The sequence below is a fragment of the Sorex araneus genome, chromosome 3, assembly GCF_027595985.1.
Source record: "Sorex araneus isolate mSorAra2 chromosome 3, mSorAra2.pri, whole genome shotgun sequence".
NCBI lineage: Eukaryota > Metazoa > Chordata > Mammalia > Eulipotyphla > Soricidae > Sorex > Sorex araneus.
Genome location: NC_073304.1, coordinates 184,208,062 through 184,222,523, shown reverse-complemented (window position 1 = coordinate 184,222,523; position 14,462 = coordinate 184,208,062). Strand labels below are relative to the sequence as shown.

The window sequence follows — 14,462 nt, the reverse complement described above, 5'->3', positions numbered from 1 at the left end:
TGAGCCTGCTTTCTCATATGAAGAATGGATGAGGATTATGGAACAAACACAATGAGTGGATAGTGGTGTCTGGCATTCGACAATGGTCCAGGATAGTTGTGCATCGCTTCTCGGCCTTTTGGCTAAGATCAAGTGTAGGATAATTGTGTACCCTGGGCAAGCAGCATCCTCCCTAATTATACCCTTGCCTCTGCCTCAGACCAGTCCATGGGAAACACACCTGTACCCCCACCATAACAGGCCCTCTGGGGCTTAGCTGAAGGTGTGGTAAGCTTGAGCCGGGAGTCCCAGCATCCAGTCATCCCCCAGTACCAGTACCCAGGCCATGTGCAGCCGGGCAACAACAGGCAGCAGCTCTCCAACCTCCCTGGGCCTGTTTGACCTCTGATGCAGTCCTGGGAGCCCATCCCCGGTGCTGAGCATGATGATGTATGCCGCTGGGCATGAGGGCCATGCCGCTTCTTGATGCCTCCCATGCTCTGTCTCAGGGCTTTTGGACACTGGCAGCTCATCTGTGCCCAAAGGAAGGTCCTACTCAATGCCACTGTCAGTAGACAGCACAGACACCCATGTTGACTTGTGGCCAACCAGGCAGCCCTGCAGATCCAAAGCCTCTAGTATGTGGCTGAGGTGCTGTTGGGACTGTGGGTATGGAAAGAGCACCAGTTCCTTTCCTGGCATGCAAAAAAAGGGGATGTTAGGGCAGAGAGGTGGATGAGACTGGCAGGCAGAGCCTAGGCAAGGCCTGGGCAAGGCCTATGCTTTGGTTCTCTTCAAACACTATTCACCTGAAAGAAGATCCAGGTATTCATGAAGGAACAAGGTCACTGTGGCCAGCAAAAAATAAAACCTTGCCCTCCCTGCCACCTCTATTGATAGCCCTAAGCAAACATATTCAAGTCTCAAGCAAAGAAATCAACTTAACCCAGATCCCACTGGTTCTAGAGGCCGCCTCTGATATCCGTGCTTCAGTTTCTTCCCATTCTCCACCTAAAAAAACTCCCCAGGACACACAGCCTACCACTGGCTCTGAGAAAGACTTCCAGGATTTTCTAAACCACCTTTCACCCCAGGTGGGAAATGTTCACAGGAAAACTGAAGCTCAGAGAGACAACTGAGTCAGTATAGGATGAAATCAAGTTCACGGGTCCAGCACTATACCCCAGGACGTTCCTGTGACCCTCTACCCCTCAGGAAGAGTTGGAGAGGGAGATAGGGGTGTAGGAGTGTCGGGCAAGAAGACATATCCAGAAAGTCCTGTACAGTGCTGGGAGCCAGAACTTCTCTGATGCTTCCTTCTTCAGGTACATCTCCACACAGAGCCACAGAGTCACGCACAGGTGGAGACCCAAAACACAGAGACAGAGGCCAGCACCTCCAGCTCCGGCATACATGCTCGTGAGGCTGAAGGCACTTACAGAACTATTCCTCATCTGTCTACAGGTGGAAGGTGATGTGTGGACTGGACAGAGGGATGCTTAGATGGTGGCTGGTCTTCTACGGGATCACCTGAAGGAAGGAGCAGATTGTGGAGAACATGGAGACCAAGGTGTGATTTTCCTCCAGTCTCTCCTTAGCCCGATCCCTGTTCCTGTATGGGAGCTACAGCGGCAGCAGAGACCCTCTCCTTCCCGAATATGGCCTCTCTCTCTCTCTCTCTCTCTCTCTCTCTCTCTCTCCACTTCCTCTCCCCATTCTTGTTCACTGTCTCCCTGCCCAAGAGTACTTGGTGACTCCCTATTTCCTGCCTTTAGAATTCCCCACAAACAGCTCTTAACTCACCTTTTCTTCCACTGGCCCTTCCTTAAGTTCTAATACCCCTGCAGCCACTGCCTCTCCCGTTGTTCTTAGATCCCTGTGGACACCCACACAGAGATGTGGCAGTCTCTGTAAAGTAGCACACTTGTTTCTGTGGCGGATACTGAAGACATCTCATCAGCAGAAGTCCTGGCAGTCCAGGGAGGGATGAGGACCACGCCCCACTCCAAATGCCTTCCTGGCCACTCAGGTCTGCGGCCATTCTCTCACCAAAGACCTTCCCTGACTACACACCTAACCTATAGTCTTAGGATTTCACTCTTGTCTTCCCATTTAACTTCTGCAAAGCATGGTTGCCTTCCCAACCATGATATCTTCCTTACAAGATGGCAACCAAGTTAAGGAAATAGGTTTTTCTGCTAGACTCTGTTCTCATCTTCAATACATTGTAATAATGATCTCACCTGGCCCTGCACTAATATTGGGCCACTGGGCGATATCATTATCCTCATCCTACAGAGGAGCCCACCCCACCTCAGCAGCTGACCTTGTCTGGTGCCTCCTGCAGAGTCCGGCCCAATCTCTGGACTCATGTGCTATTCCCTTCTTTATTCTTACCATCACCGCAGTGGCCCCATGTGGTCTCTGATCCTAGCACTGACCCCTCCAGTCTCTGCAGATATCCCTCTTGGCTCGGGTTGGGCTCTCTGGCCATCTGCTCCATCTCATCTACCACAGCATGGAAATAATGCACCAATGCTCTCTTGGAACTGGCCTGTTGGAAAGGGGCAATCAGACCTTGGCTCCCATTACAGCAGCCATCCACCCCAGCTCTGGTGCCAAGGCCACAGGTGCATAGACAGGCCAAGGCCACATCTCTGCTCCACTGCAGGAACCACGTGGAACTGGAACTTGCCACACTCCCAAAGGTCTGCTGCATACACATGCACACACACACACACACACACAAACACACACACACACACAGCTGTTACCAGAATCTTTTTGCAGCTACAGATCCCTTTGGGAATCCATCTTTGGGTCATCAAGCACTCGGATCAAGGGCCATGAGTATACAGTAACTTCAGCAAGTTTAGCCTATTTTATTTATAGTTGCATCAAGAGATCTAGAATACCTCCTGGAGCTTATTCAGTATTTGTCAAGTATTTCCCAAACTTCTATCATTCCTATATTGCACTTTTGATATTATAGTTTTATTTGTTACTCGTTATTTTTCTTTGAATCAACTCACTTGTTTTTGTTTATTTATAGTGGACTTTTAATTGCCACTCTAAATGAAAAGGTGAGAGTCATTTGTTCTTAAGCAGAAAATAAATAAGGTGCCTTTAATTATCACAAAGCAATTATAAGATGCCAATAATGGTTAAATTCTAGCTAGGGTCTGTGTTTAGTCAAGGCATAGGTCTTGAAGCTAGTTCTCTCTTCCAAAAGGGAGATTGGTGCTGACAGTGACTAATTCCCAGGTCTTGAGCTGGCACTGATATAAGAAGGCACTTTGCCAATGACCTGCTTGCCAGCCCTGAGTGGTGTTTGTTTCCCTCCTCTCAACTTTTGTTAATAAAACCAACTTCTCTTCAAAAAAACTAAAGATATGGGGGTATATTGCCTCCACTAGGTCAACCTGTACCTTCAGGGCAAGTGCATCAGCAGCCTGATGGTGCCAGCAGGCTTCCTGATAACTCAAAATTGCCTCTGTGCCTTTGGTTGAACCCCAACAACTTGGTCCAAGTTTACCAAGAAATTAAATGGCCAACAGTTAGGAGCCACACCCACAAACCACCTCGGTCTGATTATCATCCACCCATGGCAGGTCACTGATTTTCAGTCATTTTTCTCACAGCTTTATTGAGATACAACTTACATATAATATTGTATATGTTAAGGTACATTTTATATTGCAAAATTAATGTCACTATGGCATTAGCTAACACCTCTATCACATAATTAACATTTCTTTTCTTTTGGTAAGAACACTTTAGATTTACTTTCAGCCATTTGTGAGTATATAACAAGTTTTATTAGCTAAGATCACTTGCTCTGTATTAGAATTCTCAAAACATTATCTTTTAACAAAAAGTTAAAATCTGATTATTATCTCACCTTTTGTCCTGATATTAACTGGCTTTTCACACTGTAGGCCCAATGCCTGACACAAAGAAAACTTACAATAAATGCCTAAAGAACTAGGTCAAGCACTCAAGAACAGTAGATACCAGGGCCCGGAGGATTGCCCCATAGCTGGAAGCCTGCTTCATGAGAGGAGGGGAGAAGGCAGATGGAATAGATAAGGGATCACTAAGAAAATGATGACTGGAGGAGTCAGTCAGGATGGGAGATGTGTGCCGAAAGTAGATAATGGACCAAACATGATGATTTCTCAGTGTCTGTGTTGCAAGCCATAATGCCCAAAAGTAGAGAGAGAGTATGGGGAATATTGTCTGCCATGGAGGCAGTGGGAGAGTGGGAAAGGGGGGGTTATACCGGGGATATTGATGGTGGGGAATGTGCACTGGTGGAGGGATGGGTGTTTGATCATTGTGTGACCCAAACATGAAAGTTTGTAACTATCTCACGGTGATTCAATAAAATTAAAAAAAAAAAGATAATGCACACACACACACACACACACACAAATTAGGTCAATCTTATACTGACTTATTTTTCTTACCCCTCATTGATGCTGAAAGTGGTAAAATGGTATGTATGATTTCCAGTCATTTGATTTTGGCTTTGACTAGGTGAGACGGCAGAGATCTGTGACTTTTAGAACCAAGGCCTAAACTCTGCTGCCATAGGGAGTGCATGAAGCTGCTAGATCTCGGTCCCTTTCTGAAATTGCCCTCAGCTGAGTAAGACTTCCTAGCCAAAATAATATCCCATCTTGGGGATTCTACATTTATAGATAAGGACCAGGTCCCTTCACATAAATGTCAGATAATACTAACGTGAGATGATGTTTTTACCAGCTTAGTTTCCTATTTTACTATGAAGTCAACTGTGGGTAAGATATTTCTGGAGCTGAGCAGCTTTTTACAGCAATGCACTGGGACTGTGAGCTGGGCTACAACTCCTCGCTGCCCGAGGATGGATCTTTCCTCTCCACCCTGCTTTTTTGCACGGAAAATGGCGGCAGCAGCAATATCCACGTGGCGGGAGCCACCTTCTAAGAATCCTAACCCAGAGGTGTACGGCTTTTATACTTTGGGGCTCCTAGGCAATCATGGGAAGTGGGTGTTACCGGCATGCCCTCGGCCAGATAAATCGGAGCTGCTGAGAGTGAAACGGACCCTCTGCTCCTAAAGACTTTGATTCCAGAGGCCCTGTAACCCATTTTGGCATCCAGAGCAGCTTCTTACAGCAATGCACTGGGACTGTGACCTGGGCTATGCAATTTCGGGCAGAATTTTCCCTGGACTTTATATAGAAATCCAAAATCGCGTGACAGTGGCAGCGGCCGCACGACATAACATCTCTTAATTGTCAGCAATGTAAAATGGTTTCTTTTTAGCAGGTCTGACTTTGGGGGGAAACTCCAAACAATAACAGTGAGTTTTTTGTTGAAATATTGAAGGTAATCAAAGTAGCAGCCATTTCTCTAGACTGTGAACTAAGCAATAGCCCCACGCCGGCCGAGAAGAGGAAATATACCTCTTTCCCGGTCGTTTCCCATTTTCAGGGAGAAACGCGGCATGGCCACATTACTATAGCCACGTGTCCACATACTATGGCACGGGAAGGGGGATGAGGAAAAAAAAAGGAAAAGGAAAAAGAAAAAAAAACAGAGTTATGTACTTGGAGCAGTAGGGCTACATATCTCTTCATTCTAAGCAATGGAAAACTAATTATCAAATGCTTCCTTGGTAGTAGGGCTGTCTTTCTTGGGGGGAAACTCCAACAACAACAGTGAGTTTTGTGTTGAAATATGGAATGTAATCAAGGTAAAGAGAAAATGAAGTGAAATTCATCAGTTATGCAGTTGGGGGTGGGGGGCGGGGGCGGGAGGTATACTGGGGTTTTTGGTGGTGGAATATGGGCACTGGTGAAGGGATGGGTGTTTGAATATTGTATAACTGAGACATAAACCTGAGAACTTTGTAACTTTCCACACGGTAATTCAATTTAAAAATTAAAGAAAAAAAAAGAAAGATATTTCTGGAGCTTAGGATAATGAAGGAATGAGGACAGAGGAAAATTAGACCTTGAGAACTTGAACCTGCTTCTAAGTCCTAGTGCCAAGCCACTGGGAGCTAGCTTTCAGAGCTATTTCCAGATTCCCTTACTCGGTCCCATTCTCATTTCCTTCAGGTAATCTTTGGCTTTTCAAACATACTTCTCTGGCTCTTGTCTCCCAGACTTCACAGGGCACAGTCCTAGTACCAGGAGATATACCCAATACAAGATGCAGAGGGTTAGGGAGATGGGTTTTCTCAAATTTACCTGTCAGGCTCAAGTCTTTGTCATCTTCTATATATACACACAAGGACACAAAACTACTATCCTCTCCATCTGGGTCTCAGACTTGGACCTCAGCTGACCGGAAGCAGGCGGGTGATCTGATAAAGTTTACTAAGCAGACACTGACTATCTGAGTCACTGAAGCTCTTTCAGGTCAAGTTGTTTTGAGCTTGCAAGGTCTGCCTGGTATTTGGCTTAGCTAATTCCAAAGAAGTAGGGGTGAGTCTCAGAGGATTGGAGAGTGATGGTTGGCAGGTATTGGAGGTTCTCAGGCCAGGCTGATGCCTAGGAGCCCCAGCACCCAACAGAGACGGAAATATGCCAGGGGGCGATAGAGGACTCCTACCTCTAAACTACCAAGCGTTTTAGATAAATGGTTCATCCTTACAGTCTCTCCCTGTTCTTCTCTGACCTCTCTGCTTTATTTCCTATATATAAAAAAAACAACTCTCAGATCTTTGGGTGGGGTGAGAAATATAGTATGTTTAAAAGTATTTGAAAATCTGGCATTTTTTTATGGTTGCTCTTATAAATTGCAAAACAGTGTGTGCTGCTTACCCTAGCCCTGAGTTCCATCCCATTCAAGACCTGGGGCCTCTCAATCTTATCCCATTCCTGCCTCTAAACCCTTGCTGCATCTAAATTGAAAATGAAGAGAGGTTAAGGATTGTCAATTTCCTGCATCACAGGAAACAAAACAGTGTAGTGTTCTTAAATGTTTGACTTGGTGATGTCAAAATTTTCTTTTCACTAGAACCTGTTGGTGAGCTAGAAATAATGGCCAGGGCTGCTGAATGTGTGGAAGGGTGTTCCTTAGTGACCGAACTGGTTAAGAAAGTCATGCCCTTATCACTTTCCTGAGAACTAAGGCCATTTTCAAGGAAAAGGATGTCTATGCTAAGACACATAGTGTCTATGCTAAGATCACAATCAGGTATTTGTCAGATGGGGACATCCCTCAACGTGTGGCTGCTTATTGTAACTTCTTTCAAAAGGAGCTTATAGAAAGGATGAGAGGGTGGGAAGTGAGTCAAAAATCCAAAAATCCTTCCACAGATCCAGGTTGGAAGGCATAACAAAGGAATGGCATTCTGAAGGTGTGAAGGGTGCTCTTAGAGAAACTGAGTGATAGAAACAATCACAGAGTCTCTCAGGGGGGACCCAATTCACAAAAATAAGACATGATCAAAGGAAGGCTACTTTGGAATTCTTCCAAAGGAAGGCATAGGGCTTATAATGTAAAGAGTTCTATATATTTTAAAGGATATGAAAATCAGTGCTTCTAGTGCCTTTTAATGGACAATGCAGGATGTGAGGCATGGACTGGCAATGAACCACTTCCCAGGGCAAGGCAAGGAGGAAAGCTGATCCCTGGAGGGCACCTTCACTTCTGGGAGCCTGGAGGAGTGATAGCAGCACAGCCTTATTGGAGCAGCTTGGAAACTTTGTGGTGACCCTATCCAGGACCACAGGAGCCTTTCCCTGAAAGAGTTGTCACCTCCAACAATGCCATTGCCAACACTCACTGTGGGGGGCAGCATGCTCCCACACATAAGAAGCCTAGCTTGTGGCTACCCTTGGCCAGAAAAAAACCCTTGGCTGTGGAAAGAAGCAAGGTTGAGTCAGAGATCACTGTCACTGTCACTGTCACTGTCACTGTCATCCCGTTGCTCATCGATTTGCTCGAGCGGGCACCAGTAACGCCTCCATTGTGAGACTTGTTGTTACTGTTTTTTTGGCATATCAAATATGCCACGGGTAGCTTGCCAGGCTCTGCCATGTGGGTGAGATACTCTCGGTAGCTTACCAGAGATAGGATAGGGAATATGTGTGTAACTATGGAAGCAAAATAAACGCTTCACAATAGGAGTAGGGTGCTAATCAAATCAATAACAGCACATTCCCAAGAGAGAATACTCACAGAACTCTCTTGAATGACTGTTAGATAGTTCTTATTTTCCATGAAAAAATTTCCACATGGCATATTTCTAATGGCGTGGGAAAATATTATATGGATATATAAAAACACAGAATATAAAGCTGTACACAGTTTGATATATCAATTTGTTAACCATGAGTGGTGTGGAAGAGGGAAGTAATTAAACATAAAAAAATCATATAGATCTAAGTTCAAATGCTGACACAGTCACACTTTTTTTCTGTGTGACCATGCTCACAGAGCATGATAACAGAGCAAGGAAACAACTGTTCTGTGCCTTAGTTTTGACAACTATTTGTACTTTACAATGTTGTGTTGAGAATTAAAAACTGTGATAGCTACAAGGAAGAATTTAACATAATTCCAGGAATATATCAGGCTTCCAATAAAAAGCTATCATGTCATTGTTAATATTTTTCATAAAAAACAAAATGTTAATTGCTAATATGTCAGGGTAGAGAGACATGAAAGAATTTTATTATCTTCTACGGCCATTTTGTATTTCCCTCAGATTTTTCCAGCAAATGTGTATGCATATTTTATTTAGGGAAAAAGGTGATATTGAAAGAGGAGAAGGGCATCAAGTAGGGGAGCAATTGTCTTAGATATGTAGGGGCCTGGGTTGGAGTCAACAAGGGTCAGGATAGGGCAGTTATCTGCAGCTTCCTTTACAGAGTTTCAAAATGGCAGTGTTCCCCTAGGACTGCCACCTGGTGCAAGCAGACTTCTGGTGTCTTCTGGACCTGCACAGATTCAATCTCCAGTAGCAGGGCACTGCACACAGAGGTGATACCAATTCAGGATCCACAAAGAGAAACACTCTAAGGGCAGAGAAGGGGGTGGGGGCACCAAAAGTGATGACTATAGAGAGGAGACACTTGAAGTGTACTCTATGAATTTTGCAGCATCCCTTACTTCCCACCATCAAGTGATTTAGTTCCTCATAAAACGGAAACTCAAAGAGTCTGGGTGAGGACACAATAGAGACTGGTGAGGACTATTGCAAATAAGAGCACACACAGTCCTGCTAGTAGGATAGCTGGCCTCTGTCACTCTCTCTAGTCTCATCTGGGTAAGTTGCTTCCAAAATGCTATGTCCTTCCTCGATGCCATATCTCACTGATCATATAACCTTTCTATAAAGAGGAACTGTTTGCTCCTGCTGCAACCTTGAGTGAGTCCCTTCTTCTCATTATCTGTCCTCCAGGAAACCTCCCATCCAGTCTCTCCTCCTCACTCAACAGTTGGCCAGCTCAACCACTTCAAAACTGATTCCTTCAGATCCCTTCACTTCCCTGTACTCTTCATGAACACAGAACTCCATGATGTGCCTGTTATTGTCAGGTCTGCTGAGATGCCTGCTGAGGAGAAGCTCTTCACCCCACCCCATCAACTGCTCTCACCTTCATGAACAGGGGCAGTCTTTTTTTTTTTTTGATTTTTAATTTTTTATTTTTTAAAAAATTTTATCACCATGTGGAAAGTTACAGAGTTCTCAGGTTTATGTCTCAGTTATACCGTATTCAAACACCATCCCTTCACCAGTGCCCATATTCCACCACCAAAATCCCGGGTATACTCCCCGCCCCCCACCCCAACTGTATAACTGATGAATTTCACTTTATTTTCTCTTCACCTTGATTACGTTCCATATTTCAACACAAAACTCACTATTGTTGTGGGAGTTATATCCCCAAACAAGATAACCCTAATAAGGAGGCATTTGATAATTAGTTTTCATTAAAAGATTGTATGTTTTCAGGTTTTAGAAAAGGCCGCGCGGCCGAGTTAGCGGCCGCACGGCTCGGATGTGTCCCAGTCCCGAATCCTGGAGCCGTGTTAGTTGCTGCTCAGTGTCGGCAGGGTTCCATCTGGAGAAGGTGTGCTGGCGGCACCTCCTCCTTCCAGCAAACAGGGGCAGTCTTACAGAAAGGCCTGAACATACACAGATGGAGACTCCAGGAGTCAGGCTGTAGTTGTGGTTTGAATTTTCCCTACTACAGACATGCTAGATATGCAGTAAATGAAACTGTATGCAAGTTTGGCTATACTGCAAACAACTGTCCTTAGCTGCCTGGATAGTTGATGGTCACAAACATGGTGTAAGCACAGAACTCCAGAGTGGCACAAAGGTTATACCTATGTTTTGCCTATGAACAGAAGCTCTGGACCCAGGCATGAGGAAAAAAGGATCCCATTTTCTGTGGCCTCAGAGGACACACCCCATCTGTGCTTTTCTTCATTGCTATACAACTGTGTCCCTGATTCAGACTCCTCCAAATGCAGCCTCCCTTTGTCTTCCTGCCCATGAACAGTTACAGAAATCCACTGTCTGGAGGTTTGGAAGGCAGCCACCTTACAGAGCCACTTACAGTTCACTCTCCAAATTCTGTTGTGCAATTACTAGTCTCTGGTGTAGCACCTATGTAAAGGAGATCACTTCAACCAACTGGCCTCTAAGTCTGTGACCTATTCTTCATCTTCCCATAGAAGTTTCTGTAACTTGAGCTCCTGAGAGTATTGGAGAACAGGACCAGATCTGGGGTTGGGCTGCCTCTGTGGCCCACCGATAGGACAGCCATCTCTGTTTTCAACCTTATGGCACAATCCAAAGTCACTGTACTGAATTACTGAATGGGATGGGCAGAGTCAGTAATCTCGTCCAAAATGTGTAGGTTCTCCAGTACAGTTCTTCTGTGATTCCCATAGCCTAGTAAGAGGAAGTTGGTGTGCCCAAATCCTTGTCAGGAGGGGTTATAAGTGCTCTGGGGTGGGAGAGGAGGAAGGATAGACTTTCCAGCCAAACCTTATACTACTCTCCCAAGTCTATACCTTCAACCTCTTCTCCCAACATCTGTAAGACATCCTTTCTTTGACACACCCACAACTCATCAAACTTTCAAGGTAAAAATTTATCTCACCCTGTTTCACCACAAATAAACACTCTCCTGACCCTTCTACTCTGCTGAAGCAACAGGCTCCCTTAAAGCCTCAACATTGTATCTGTGTTAGGGGGAGGACATAGTTAGTGTGGATAAGCCATTTTGGTGTAGACAATCAGTTTTTCTGGGTTTGTAGAGAGAAGATGTCTGTTAGAAGGGTTGGGGGGGACACCCTCATGGGTATCCAAGGATGCCCTGATCCTTAGTCCCTGCCCACCTTCATTAGCACATACATTAGAGTGTACAGCAAGGGAACAATGACATATTTGAGGTCCTTCCTCTCTACCTGGAAAACAGATCAGAGGACATCTATGGGCTGGGGTTGATGGAGTCTCACTTAATCCTAGCAGGAAACATTTTGAAGGGTGTAATATGGGCAAGGGACAGGGTAGAATGTGGTGTCCCTCTATGCTGAGGGCAAAGAAAAAGGGCTAGTATGTCCTGGTGAAAGGGACTTTGGGGAGAGAGAGCAGAAGAGAGGCTCTGCTAAGCCAGTATGGAAAAGGGGACAGGGAACTCTGAGGAGGACTGAGAAAGTTTCAGGACAGAAGTTGGCAGCAAAATGACAAACAAGCCCCAAACTTGGAGGCTCCCTTGAATGTGGTTCTCAAAAGTGTCAGGCACACCATTGAGTGGTGATTAATTTTAGGTACTACAAGTATAATTTTGAAAATCTTTAGTAGTTATGCATTTATGTTTATAGGTCCTTTCTCTTTCTGAGAAGTGGTATGGATTTTCCATTTTGGGGCATGCTACAGAGTTTCTTTTTACGGTTAATTCAAGTAAAACAATGGCAGTTAAAGTAAAGAAAGTGTTTTTTTTTTTAGAATTTCAAGTACTTAGTTTATTCTATAGTCATTAATGAAGACATTAGATTAATACATTTAACAAAGCATAGTACTTCCTTTTCCCACTAAAACTTAGAGAAAGTTAAGTAACTTACTCTTCACTTTTTAATTATTTTTATTGAATCACTGTGACATAGTCACAAGTCTTCATGTTTGGGTTATAATCACACAATGATCAAACACCCATCCCTCCACCAGTGCACATTACCCACCACCAATATTCCCAGTATAACCCCCCTTTGCCACCCTCCCCCTGCCTCCATGGCAGACAATATTCCCCATACTCTCTCTCTACTTTGGGGCATTATGGCTTGCAGCACAGACACTGAGAGGTCATTTTTGGTCCATTATCTACTTTCAGCATACATCTCCCATCCCGACTGATTCCTCCAGCCATCATTTTATTAGTGATTCTTTCTCTATTACAGCTGCCTTCTCCCTTCTGCTCGTGAAGCAGGCTTCCAGCTATGGGGCAATCTTCCTGGCCCTTCTATCTATGGTGCTTGGGTGTCAACCTCACATGATGTTATACTCCACAAATGCGTGCAATCCTTCTATGTCTGGCCCTCTCTGAGAAAGTGTTTTTTAAAGAGAAGTGTGGCAGGGAGAGAGATTTGATGACTATTATGCAGGCATTCCACAAGCATCAGTTTGGGGATACAGGGCAGATGATTCCAAATTCTCAGCCTGATTGACATCTTTCTTAAGTCCATCCCTTCCACCCTCCTGAACCCCCACATCCACCTTCTCCAGTTCTGCAAGCAGAATTCAGACCAGTTCTGGGCTCTTTTCAGAATCTCACTCCACTTTCTTTTGTTGTTGTTGTTGTTGTTGTCACTAAAGTCATTTTCTTTCTTTTTATTTTATTTTAATGAATCACTGTGAGATACAGTTACAGACTTACAAACTTTCGTGATTATGTTTCAGTCATACAATGTTCAAGTACCCATCCCTCCATCAGTGCCCATTCTCCACCACCATGTTCCCAGTACCCCCCTCCCGCCACCCCTACCTCTTCCCACCCCCTGCCTCCATGTCAGGCACATTCCCTCTTACTCTCTTTCTCTCCTTTTGGGTGTTATAGTTTGCAATTCAGGTACTAAGCGGCCATCATGTTTGGTCCATAGTCTACTTTGAGCATGCATCTACCATCCCGAGCAAACCCTCCAACTATCATTTATTTAGTGGTTCCTTTTCTATCCCAGCTGCCTTTTCCCCCAGCACATGAGACCAGCTTCCAAGCTGTGGTTGCTCCACTTTCTTGTATAGGAACCATCTCCACATGCCTAGGCCATGAAAAAGGGGAGCCCACAGTGCAGCCAGGTGGAGTGGGGTGCTCTTAGAAGAGACTCTTCTGACAGAACCCTGGGCCTTGCAGCCCCAGACTGTGACTTTGATTAGCCACAGGTCTGACTCTTCATACAGAAACCATCTTGGCTCCTGGGCTTCTCGCGTGTGTGTGGCAGGGAAGGGAGTTCTGATGCCCTTTGTGGATAGAGAATTACAAGAGTAAAGTCAAAGAAGTGAAACAATAGTGGCACAGGTGTGTGCCTATGGTCTACTCAGTGACAATGTTTTCAGCTATGCACCTGTGTTTCTGAACATCAGGGCCTGAAGTTCCAAGGAGAATATTTTCTGTGAGCAGAGTTGGGGAAAGTGTTCAAGATAAAGGGTGGGAGATCCCCCAACTTATTCTGCCACTGTCACTGGGAGGTTGAGCTGAGGCAGAGTAAGAACAGAAGCAGAGAAATCCTTCAGACTCCTGATATTTTAAGTAGGAAAAAGGGTTCTTGAAAGTCCCACAATCTGTGAGTTCCAGGCTTGGGCAGAACTGGCTGCACAATGCTGGGCTGGGATGTGGGGAGAAAGCAGCCAGGGGTTTGTTTGCTGACCCTTACCATGTTTACTCTGTTGAACCGGACTCTGGGCACTGAGCTCTTGGAGCACAGCCTGAACACTCCGCCAAAGGTTCAGCTCCACATCTGGGAAGGAGAAGCCTTGAAAGTCAGGCACTGGGAGCTCATCGTCTCTGGCCCACATCCACTCTTGCTGAAAATATCTTTAACCTCCACTATGAGTCAGTTTACAGATCAGGTTGGTACACAGCCTTTTAATTATCTTACCTGTGTTGTTTGTAAAATCAGAATTTTCAAAAATGCTGCACCTTTTTGTGTTTGGTTTTGAGTCACATGCAACACTGCTCAGGGCTCTCTTTCCAGAGATCACTTCCAGTAGTGCTGAAGGTAGGGTAGGGAGAAAGGCCCATATGTGGTGCTAGAAATCAAACCCGGGTTAGCCACATGCAAGGCAAGAGCCCTACTTCTTGTCCCGTACCTCTGCTCTTGATTGCACATTTTTTAGGTGGTACACAAATTATCTCCAAAATTTAATTATTCATTTTTTAAAAACTGTGTATAAGAAAAAATATAGAAGTAGTTCTTCAACCTATACATGAAACTAAATTTAAAGTTGATTTTAAGAAACATGTCAGATAAATT

The 14,462-nt window shown here is 44.8% G+C and overlaps 1 protein-coding gene across 1 annotated transcript in view; it reads right to left on the bottom strand.

The window, feature by feature from the left end:
* Positions 1-14,004, bottom strand: part of PIK3R6 (phosphoinositide-3-kinase regulatory subunit 6) — a 31,993-nt gene extending 17,989 nt beyond the window's left edge. Inside the window, 13 exon segments of the mRNA XM_055132201.1 lie at positions 260-674; positions 1,419-1,482; positions 1,484-1,509; positions 2,377-2,533; positions 8,885-8,961; positions 8,964-9,013; positions 10,544-10,596; positions 10,742-10,807; positions 10,810-10,884; positions 11,334-11,402; positions 12,709-12,764; positions 13,215-13,250; positions 13,863-14,004. Coding sequence (XP_054988176.1) covers positions 260-674; positions 1,419-1,482; positions 1,484-1,509; positions 2,377-2,533; positions 8,885-8,961; positions 8,964-9,013; positions 10,544-10,596; positions 10,742-10,807; positions 10,810-10,884; positions 11,334-11,402; positions 12,709-12,764; positions 13,215-13,250; positions 13,863-14,004 — 1,286 coding nt within the window.
* Between the last annotated feature and the right edge of the window lie 458 nt (positions 14,005-14,462).